The sequence below is a fragment of the Stylophora pistillata genome, chromosome 2, assembly GCF_964205215.1.
Source record: "Stylophora pistillata chromosome 2, jaStyPist1.2, whole genome shotgun sequence".
Lineage (NCBI taxonomy): Eukaryota > Metazoa > Cnidaria > Anthozoa > Scleractinia > Pocilloporidae > Stylophora > Stylophora pistillata.
The window spans coordinates 41,559,878-41,570,680 of NC_142520.1; the positions used below are offsets into that span (position 1 = coordinate 41,559,878).

At 38.2% G+C, this 10,803-nt stretch overlaps 2 protein-coding genes and 1 long non-coding RNA gene across 3 annotated transcripts in view; 1 reads left to right on the top strand and 2 right to left on the bottom strand.

Moving 5' to 3' along the window:
- Nucleotides 1-2,692, bottom strand: part of LOC148739560 (uncharacterized) — a 10,938-nt gene extending 8,246 nt beyond the window's left edge. The window contains exon 1 of the long non-coding RNA XR_015996155.1: nt 2,605-2,692. This is a non-coding gene — a long non-coding RNA (uncharacterized LOC148739560). The remainder of the gene's footprint in view (nt 1-2,604) is intronic.
- A 4,764-nt stretch (nt 2,693-7,456) lies between these two features.
- LOC148739561 (uncharacterized) lies at nt 7,457-8,715 on the bottom strand. Its single transcript, XM_088747338.1, has one exon. The coding sequence runs from the start codon at nt 8,585-8,587 to the stop codon at nt 7,574-7,576; it is 1,014 nt and encodes a 337-aa protein (XP_088603464.1). The 5' UTR covers nt 8,588-8,715; the 3' UTR covers nt 7,457-7,573.
- A 380-nt stretch (nt 8,716-9,095) lies between these two features.
- LOC148739562 (uncharacterized) lies at nt 9,096-10,271 on the top strand. The gene has a single exon (XM_088747339.1). The coding sequence runs from the start codon at nt 9,104-9,106 to the stop codon at nt 10,115-10,117; it is 1,014 nt and encodes a 337-aa protein (XP_088603465.1). The 5' UTR covers nt 9,096-9,103; the 3' UTR covers nt 10,118-10,271.
- Nucleotides 10,272-10,803: the final 532 nt, after the last annotated feature.

Below are 10,803 nucleotides of genomic sequence, written 5' to 3' on the forward strand. Positions count from 1 at the left end.
GGGGAAAAAAGAGATTTGTACACAAAGACCGATATCCTTGTCTTGTTTCAATTGATTTCCACTTGAAAATGTTTTTATTGACGATTAAAAAGGGGCGAATGGAGAAATACTGATCTTCATTTGCAAAACTCAAAAAATTAGGCTATCGCAATTTGAATTTCGCGCTCCTAACGGCTCCTCCTATCGCGAGATGGTCGTACTGGCCCTCTGACTCCCTTCCGTTTGCCTCAACTTCTTGAGCCGTCGATATCATTAACTAGAGGATCTCAGTACTGTGACATGCTCAGAGAGAGTGGTTTTCATGTACATATATGTACATTTATGTACATGTATGTAAATGTGTGTACGTGTATGTTGCGACATAACTCATCTTTCACTTCGAATTGATCCATTTTACGGTTGCTACAGTCGCGCACTAACTAGTCTTTAGCTTTAAAATTGCATTTTATTTTGCCATGGCGGATTTTCATCAAAAAAAGCCAAAATAGCGGCGCGAGGTCTACGAGTCCGAGTCTACGAGTCCAGTTATACACTGGAGCTGGCGGTCGAACCCGGAATGGAAGAGCGATTGGAAAGCGTGAAGACAAGAATTCAGGGGTTGAAGGAACGCCTTCATTTAGCGAGTCGAACACCGATGGCAAATGTTATTTTTATGGAACGACTCTTAGACTTATTCGAATGGTCTGAACAAAGAGGTATGGTAAGTGAAAGTCACTCCTCTTTGCTTACATCTTGCTCGTTCGCTCAGGCTTCTCGTTTCGCCAGCGACGCGGCCACCCAAACCGACATAAACGGGTCCAATGTTTTATCGCACGCTTTGAGTTATGGGGAGAAAAAGCCTCAAAGAAGGAAAAAAAAATAGAGCGAAGTTCGAGAATAGGTCCCTTTGAAAGGAACATAGTTTTCTAAGTAGTTTGACACGGCACTATATAGGATATTTTTTGCTTGAACCTTTTAGACGCGCGTTGCAACGAGAAGCCTATTTCACTAGCCACTTATGAAAAGGTCGAGGTTTTCATTGGTTCTTGAGGCCCGTTCAGGCAATATAGCCGATGATAATTTGTTTTCCATCGGATTTCAGTCAACCAGACATGTTTCCAATCCGTGACCGAAATTATTTTATATGAGCACCCACGGGATTCGTATTTCAACACCACATATTCCGTTGGAGAAATGGCGCGCGATTCAAATAAAAATTCTATCCAACGTGAACTCTTGTTTAATTGCAGAGGAGTTCTTGTATAAGTGTCACATGAAATCCCGTAGACAAAACGTCGAAGAAACTAACCACTTTATTACAACAATACAAAACCGGTATGAGAAGAGGATTTTTGTGAAAGATAATAAAGGTCATAAAAGCTAGTCCTCACCGCTAGCCCTCTGGCCGTTTGCCTTCCTTACAAAAATGACATCGCAAGCGGGTGTACATTCCGTGGAGCCAACTGAGTGGAGCCGATCATCTTTCCTTTGCCGTAAACGAAAATGGAAAAATTCGTAGAAGTTTGAGATATGCACTGGCTGCAAGTGACCTTTCGGTTACAATAGTTTTGCCGATATCGCACGGTCACGGACTGGTTGATGTCGACAGTTCGGTGTCAGGGGTGAAATGACTGACGGCTTGCCCAGGGCAAAAGTCCTTTTATAGTCAGGGTCCTTGTTTAAGTAGTATTAGATATTATTATAGTTAACAGTGCTGTCATGCAGATAGGTTACGAATTTTCGCCCTATCTTGCTTGGCTCACTAGCATCCAAACGTGTATACTGCATAATAATAACAATCATTATCATCATCATAATCATCAAAATTCCTTCTAACTAACTTAAGATCGTTTGCAGTGCTAAGGCTTTCAACATACTTCTCATCCCATTCCAGCTCTATAGAAAATACAATAACTTTAGTAAATTATTATATCTGCAATAATTCCGTGATGATTTGAAGCACTAACATACAGTATATTTAGTTACTACTATTCAGATCTATGTAGTAGTGACTGTACCTATTTAACATAATCAATCTAATTTTAGTGAAAAAACCCATTTCAAAACACATGCCAATTTGAGATCAACTGGTTAAAATTAATGGCCACAGTTATATTACATGATAAAACATTTAAAAGATTGATAAAAGAATGAAATGTCCCCATCCATAACAGTCGTGAAAAGCTGGGTTCTTCTGTTGAGATGCTGCTTTCAGTTGACACTCCTAACTCAATCCACATCTCAATGTCTTGCTCTGTAACAGGTTTTGTTGTGTAATAAGGACAATGGATTCATTTCATCCCGTGCAGCAAGAAAAAGTCTGAATAATTTACTAAGAGATTTTTCATATGTATAACCACTTAATTTCAAAAATATTGTGTACACTTGAACTTTAGCTAGACCTGCAGATCGGGTACATGACTATAGTGCAATTATAGCAACACTAGGTTGTCTTTTATAACAAAAAGTGTGTAATTAATAAATATCACTTTGCTATATTATACATGCCTGACTCAATTGAGTTTTGAAGAATTTCTTTACCTCGTCTAAACTTTCTTTTCAACGAAGGTCTTTTTCATTTCATCAATTACAGATTAATATGTGCAAAGCTAAAAATTCTCATACCATGCATGCATGCTCATCAATATACACAATGTCCCTTGCTTCAGCAGATCCACAGTTGCATTGGAAACCTAATGGTAATCCTTTGACCTCATAAGGGGTGAACATCCCCTCCTGAAATTGATCAAAATATACAATAACATTACTTACTTTTAGTAGACACCAGTAATATATTAACAAATAGTACTTATTATATGGCTGTGTCTCATGAGGACTGGGAACTACCGAGTTCACAAATTTGATCAATATTGGCTGAAATCAATATTGAAAGTGGTCTAGATTTTCCCATCTGGACCAGCATCTAGACCGGTCTAGGAAAAAAAGGTACAAAGTATATAAAAAAATTAGTATATAAGACACAGCCATGTAATAAACATCTTATTAACCGAGCTAGGTCAGTCTGTATGGGAGAATCTTGACCTTGGTCACTGGTACAGACCTCGCTGTATTCGATCTGTACTGGTGACCTCGGTCAAGATTCTCCCATACAGACCTCCCACTCGGTTAATAAGAACTACATGTAAAGGGGTACAATGAATATCTTGATTCATTTCACTACAGACAACATGATAGCTGAATTGACAAAATAACTACACAATTATAGCAAATCTCTGATATTGTAAGAAATACACAACTTTTTTTAGAGACATGTTTCGGCATGCTTTTGCCATCTTCAATCAATGAGTAACTGAACGTGAGTAATTATATAACAGACAAGTAGATGAATAAAATATTTACAGTATGATGTAATGCAAAAGCGGGTACTCGTTACAGCACAGGCGCCCCAAGCTCTCTTTGAGAACCACACAAGGAACACAATTTGCATATCGATTTATAAGGATTTGTATGCGATTTTCTACAAGATAGCCATAGAGATAGTTAAAAGTGAAAATATCAAATAAAAATGGCTTACCTTATTTCATACGTGTGTTGCTTGCTCCTGGTGTCGTTATTTTACCGATTTCACTTGATTTAATCGTTCTTTTTTTAATCCTGGTTTTCTCTTCTTAAAGAGAAGACTTCTCTTTAAGAAGAGAAAACCAGGATTAAAAAAAACCGCTTAAATCAAGTGAAATCGGTAAAATAACGACACCAGGAGCAAGCAACACACGTATGGAATAAGGTAAGTCATTTTTATTCGATATTTTCACTTTTAACTATCTCTGTGGATATCTTGTAGAAAACCCCATATAAATCCTTATAAAACGATATGAAATTTGTGTTCCTTATGTGGTTCTCAAAGAGAGCTTGGGCGGCCTGTGGTTACAGCGTGACAACAAACATGAAATTAAAGGTGAGAACTAAATGCTAGAAAAGTGTTATAATGCTGTAATTGTTTGTTAAGTTCAGGTTTGATCTTATTTAATATATAAAAAGCTCCTTTGAGTTTTAAATCAATTGAGTTGTTGGCAGAATCCAGAATACTAAAGCACGAAAGGGAGTATTTGTTCTTACAAGAGGGAGATGTGTTAAAATGCTTAAAAAATATGCGAGTTTTTTTCGCTTTCCGTGTGCTCCTTTATCCTAGTAGAGAAGTGGCGACTAGTTTCGCCAATATAACGGAAATTACATCCCGCACAAGAAAATTGATAAACTACCATGGATTTTAGAGCATCAGGAGTACGATCTTTAACACTGCAGAGCATGTTTTTAATTTTGAAAGAAGTGAAAACTAGTTTGATATTTAGGTCCGATTAACAAAAGCGCTTAGTGAGTTTTCGGAGTTTAAGGCTCGCTATTTTAGAGCTAGCCGACAAAAGGGAGTTTAAAGTAACATGTATTATTGTCATCAATATTAATGTTCGGGCTATTTTGAGAGGAGGACCCGTCAAGATACACTTTAAAGTTCTTTCAATAATATGCGAAGGAAAAGAATTACGTTTTAAAGTGTCGGAAAGTTTCTTAAGATCGTTTGAAGACCGGAAGAGGTGTTGTTGATTTTTTAGATACGGTCAACAAGAGCTTCGATATAAGGCCAATTTTGTAGCATGATGGAATAAAACTGAAGAAATTTGTTAGGAGACCAGTGTGGGTTTTTTTTATGAAAAACTGAAAAAACACAATCATTCGAAGAGTTGTCGATAAATATATCAAGAAAGGAGAGTTTACCATCATGCTCTTTGTCGAAGGTGAATTTTATGTTGGGGTGCCGTGAATTAATGTAATCAAGAAATGACATCGCATGCTGTTCATTGTGGAAGACACAAAAGGTGTCGTCAACATAACGCCTATAAAGTAGAAGGCGAGTCGAATTGTTAAATTATTTAGCCATGTTTCCCCTTGCACACTAAGAAAAAGATTAGCTGGGATGGGTGCTAACGGAGAACCCATCGCCACCCCATCAACTTGATCATAAAAATTTTCCATTAAAAAGAAAATGAGTCTCAGCTGTAGCGAATGAAAACAGTTTCTTAAGGTCGGATTTTTTGATCGAAAATTTAGGGTCATGCTTTAAAATAAGATCAACAGCGATATTGATAGTTTCATTTAACGGAATATTGGTAAAAAGACTTTTAACTTCAAAGGAATTGAGAAACTTGTTGTTAAGATCGAAACTCCTGAGCTCTTCAACAAAAGAGAATGAATCTGTGACCGAATACTTGTTAGGTAAAAGTGGGGCGAGAAGAGAACTTAAAAAATTGACTAAAGTATAATTATAATAGTAAAAATAATTATACTAGTAATAATAATAATAATAATAATAATAATAATAGAAGTTTTAGAAGTTTCTTTTTTTTTATCATTTTGTATTAGTTTTTTTTTTTTTTTTTTTTTTGGGGGGGGGGGTACATATGTAAATTCTAAGCATGTTAGCTGGCCACGTCCTAGACGTCCAGCCTTCGTGTATATAGGTTCTGGCATCCAGACGTTTTAACTGCCATAATAATAACTTTATTTATCCTGGTAAGAAACCGGTCAGTCGATCAAGATATAGATCGACTGGTATTAATCGGTGACCAGTTAAAAAGAATTACAAGCAATAAGAATTACAATTACAAATCTAAAAATGTATAAATTATATATAAAAATTACATTTAACTTGTACAGATATGATTTTCGCTGTCTATGTTTACGAGGTAACTGAAAGTTCTGCCTTTAAATTGTGCGAGTGTTGTGAGCTCCAATAGAAGATACAATAGGTCTAAGAGGTGGTTGATTGTGATTTTCACCTTTCTTATGTAATTTGGGAAGGCCATAAAATTTTGCTGGTTGTGAACCCTAGGGAAAAATCTTGGTATAGGTATCATTATCAATAGAATGCTTTTTCTTAAGTAAACTAATGAAACGTTTGAGTCTGCCTTCTCTTAATAAAGTGAGATCTTTGTCTAGTAGTTTGAATTTAGATTTATCATTAAGCATATCAAAACAAGAGTCTAAATAAATAATACGGTCTAAAATAGCTACTCCATTACTTTTATTGGGCTTGAGAATTATAATATTGGAATTGTTCTTATAGAGTTCGTATATATTTTCTTTAGATCGTTGCTTGAAGGACGGTAGGAAGAGGTTTAGTTTTGAGCAAGATGAGCGATTTCAGTTTTTAGGTGCGTAGCAGAGTTTTCGTCCATAAGTTTGTTCTTCATGGTATAGTGGATCGAAGGAAGCCAGGATGTCCGTCTTGTTGAGATGAGGAGGTTTGATAGAGAAACCTAGCCCAATCTTAAGAAGTTCAAGTTCATCATCACTTAGATTAAGCGAAGAAAGATTGTTTACAGTTTCATTCGGTGAGAAGGGTAATACGGTATTCTTAGTTAGGTTTTTAAGTTTCTTTCGAAGACATCATGACGGTTGGTGTTGAGTAAAGGGAAACAGATAAATTTCGGGAAAACATAAAAGGACTTACATGAACGAAGAAAGGAAAAATCCAGTTCAGCTTTGTGTTTCTTGATAGAGAGTTTTTCCAGTTGGCGCAGGTCTTGTAAGGAAATCCATCCTTGGTATTTGCTTCCTAAGTCGTGTATGATATTTCCATAAGGTCGTAGTAGTAGCAGGTAGGATAAATATATAGGATGTAATTCCCGTTATATTGGCGAAACTAGTCGCCACTTCTCTACTGGGATAAAGGAGCACACGGAAAGCGATAAAAACTCGCATATTTTTAAGCATTTTAACACATCTCCTTCTTGTAAGAACAAATACTCCCTTTCTTGCTTTAGTATTCTGGATTCTGCCAACAACTCAATTGATTTAAAACTCAAAGGAGCTTTTTATATATTAAATAAGATCAAACCTGAACTTAACAAACAATTACAGCATTATAACACTTTTCTAGCATTTTAGTTCACACCTTTAATTTCAAGTTTGTTGTCACGCTGTAATGAGTACCCGCTTTTGTATTACATCACACTGTAAATATTTTATTCATCTACTTGTCTGTTATATAATTACTCACGTTCAGTTACTTATTGATTGAAGATGGCATAAGTATGCCGAAACATGTCTCTAAAAAAGTTGCATATTTCTTACAATATTTATCCTACTTGCTTCTACTACGATCTTATGGAAATCTCTGATAGTTGAAAAACATAATCAATAAGAATCCAAGATTTTTTCCTTGATACAAGCTTTAAACATTTTTAGAGGAGTAACAGTTTGTAATAGTTTCTCTACTCAGTTTCATAGTTTTGTACCTATGGATTTGACATTGAATTTGCCATAATTTGTTTTTGCTTTTGGAAGATATGTTTTTCTTTGCAGCAGATCTTGTTTGATAATTAAACCAGGTTTATATTTGTATAACTTTTGTTTGGATGAAAATTAAAACTTTTGTTCTTTTTTAACTACTTTACTCATATATTCCTTAACAATTGATATGCAATAGATCAGCTTACAAAAAAGGAACTAGAATAATAATCAGGAAAGATTTATTACTCGACGTTTCGGGGTCATCGTGACTCCATTATCAAGAGACTAGTTTAAAAACATGCAAATAAGGAAAGGTACAAGAATAGCATAAATTAGACTGAACGGCTTAAACAAACACCTTGGCGCGGATGGAATCCGTTTGCACGTTCAGTGTTGGCTTACGCATGCGAATATACAACATTTCATTAACAAGGCAATCAAATTTGCCGTTACATTTCGTGATGACGTTGAATTGCTCGATCAAGCGTTCAGGCATTTCACTATTGTGCTGGAGGTGGTAGTGTTTGTAGATAGAAGATGATTTCCTTGTGTGCCCTTCTACGCGCTCGTGTAAGTGACCACGAGTATAGCCCACATACCCTGCATCACACAGGTTACATTTAAATTCATAAACGACACATTGTTGGTTAACAATAGGGGGCTTAATTTCGTGTTGCTTAAGCTGTTGATCGAGCTTAGGGCTAACGAACACTGGTTGGACAGTCACGCTTAACTTCGAGCTTAGACTGTTCAGTTGTTGTTTAACATGATTAGCTGACGACTGGTCCTTGAAGGGTAACACTAATCTCACAGTCTCCGATGGTACGTCTGGTGATGGACAGGGTTCTGCAGATGAAATCCTTCTCTCAACGAACCGCTTGATTGTAGTTTCAACCAGTGGCTTTGGGTATTTCAAGTTATGAAAAACCCCTCTAAGGCGGTCACATTCCTCGGAGAAGAAAGACCAGTTAGAAGATAATCGATAAGCGCGATCCACCATGGTGTTAACTAGGCTGCGCTTGTACTTAATGTCAACATGACTCTGGAAATGCAGAAGGAGACCCGTGTTGGTTCTTTTGATGTAGACCTTACTCTCAATCTTTGGTGCACGGTTAAGCAGTTCAATTCCTAGAAAGGGAAGGGTTCCTTCCCGTTCGACTTCCATGGTAAACTGGAGGGAGGGATGGGTAGAGTTAAGGGTGTCTAGAAACTGGCCAGCGGTCACCCTATCAGGCATTACGGTCAGGGTGTCATCGACGTACCTCCGGTAATAGCGCGGAAGTTGACCGTGTCGTTCGAGGTTTTCCTCAATCGAGCACATGAAGACGTTAGCCAGCAACGGTCCAAGGGGAGAACCCATAGCGACTCCATCTGTTTGCTCATATAAAGCACCGTCAAACTGGAAAAGCTGGTTTTTCGTAGCTGCTCGGAGGAGGTCGATTAGGTCCGCTTTAGAGATGTTCAAGCTGTGCGTCTCGTTGAACCAATCCTGGGTAAAGGCTTTTTCAGCTAAGATCTGTATTGTTTCCTCCAATGGTACATTTGTAAACAATGAGATGACGTCATAGGAAACTAAAATTTCGCCGTTCCTGAAAATTTTAGTTTCCTATGACGTTTTCCTATGACGTTTCCTATTTTAGTTTCGCTGTTCCCGAAAATTTTAGTTTCCTATGACGTCATCTCATTGTTTACAAATGTACCATTGGAGGAAACAATACAGATCTTAGCTGAAAAAGCCTTTACCCAGGATTGGTTCAACGAGACGCACAGCTTGAACATCTCTAAAGCGGACCTAATCGACCTCCTCTGAGCAGCTACGAAAAACCAGCTTTTCCAGTTTGACGGTGCTTTATATGAGCAAACAGATGGAGTCGCTATGGGTTCTCCCCTTGGACCGTTGCTGGCTAACGTCTTCATGTGCTCGATTGAGGAAAACCTCGAACGACACGGTCAACTTCCGCGCTATTACCGGAGGTACGTCGATGACACCCTGACCGTAATGCCTGATAGGGTGACCGCTGGCCAGTTTCTAGACACCCTTAACTCTACCCATCCCTCCCTCCAGTTTACCATGGAAGTCGAACGGGAAGGAACCCTTCCCTTTCTAGGAATTGAACTGCTTAACCGTGCACCAAAGATTGAGAGTAAGGTATACATCAAAAGAACCAACACGGGTCTCCTTCTGCATTTCCAGAGTCATGTTGACATTAAGTACAAGCGCAGCCTAGTTAACACCATGGTGGATCGCGCTTATCGATTATCTTCTAACTGGTCTTTCTTCTCCGAGGAATGTGACCGCCTTAGAGGGGTTTTTCATAACTTGAAATACCCAAAGCCACTGGTTGAAACTACAATCAAGCGGTTCGTTGAGAGAAGGATTTCATCTGCAGAACCCTGTCCATCACCAGACGTACCATCGGAGACTGTGAGATTAGTGTTACCCTTCAAGGACCAGTCGTCAGCTAATCATGTTAAACAACAACTGAACAGTCTAAGCTCGAAGTTAAGCGTGACTGTCCAACCAGTGTTCGTTAGCCCTAAGCTCGATCAACAGCTTAAGCAACACGAAATTAAGCCCCCTATTGTTAACCAACAATGTGTCGTTTATGAATTTAAATGTAACCTGTGTGATGCAGGGTATGTGGGCTATACTCGTGGTCACTTACACGAGCGCGTAGAAGGGCACACAAGGAAATCATCTTCTATCTACAAACACTACCACCTCCAGCACAATAGTGAAATGCCTGAACGCTTGATCGAGCAATTCAACGTCATCACGAAATGTAACGGCAAATTTGATTGCCTTGTTAATGAAATGTTGTATATTCGCATGCGTAAGCCAACACTGAACGTGCAAACGGATTCCATCCGCGCCAAGGTGTTTGTTTAAGCCGTTCAGTCTAATTTATGCTATTCTTGTACCTTTCCTTATTTGCATGTTTTTAAACTAGTCTCTTGATAATGGAGTCACGATGACCCCGAAACGTCGAGTAATAAATCTTTCCTGGTTTTTTCTATGCCTTTGCTTTAGCAAATCCCTGCTGATCTAGAATAATAATGTCAAACAAAAGTTGGTCCCACAGCAGTTCGATCATCCCCCATTTCGAATATTTGAGAACATCCAAATAATAATAATAATAATAATAATAATAATAGTAATAATAACTAATTTAATTTAGTCCATTTTCACTGCATTAAGTTTTGCAGCGGGGAAGGACTAGAAAGGAACATAGGAACCATTCGTGCTAGTCCACCCTCCCACCCATTCCACCCCAGGAGAGGACATCCATCACACAGTAATCTTGTGTGTGGGAAATTAACGTCTCCTACCCCAACCCTGCAGGAGACGGGACCTCCATTTAATCGTCCCTATCCGAGAAGACTAACCATTTCTTGATGTTATAGAAAGATACCAAATTCTTCTCAATTATTTTAAGACCCTGAGTGTTGGTCCGGCCGGGGCTCGAACCCTCGACCTCCCGCACAACAGTCCAGCGCTCTATCCATTGAGCTAACCGGGAGGCGGTTAACAATAATAATAATAATAATAATAATAATGATAATAATAAAGAAAAG

Bases quoted from the DNA above. Each gene is read 5' to 3' on its own strand.
- LOC148739561 (XM_088747338.1), bottom strand. From the start codon at position 8,587: ATGGGTTCTCCCCTTGGACCGTTGCTGGCTAACGTCTTCATGTGCTCG.
- LOC148739562 (XM_088747339.1), top strand. From the start codon at position 9,104: ATGGGTTCTCCCCTTGGACCGTTGCTGGCTAACGTCTTCATGTGCTCG.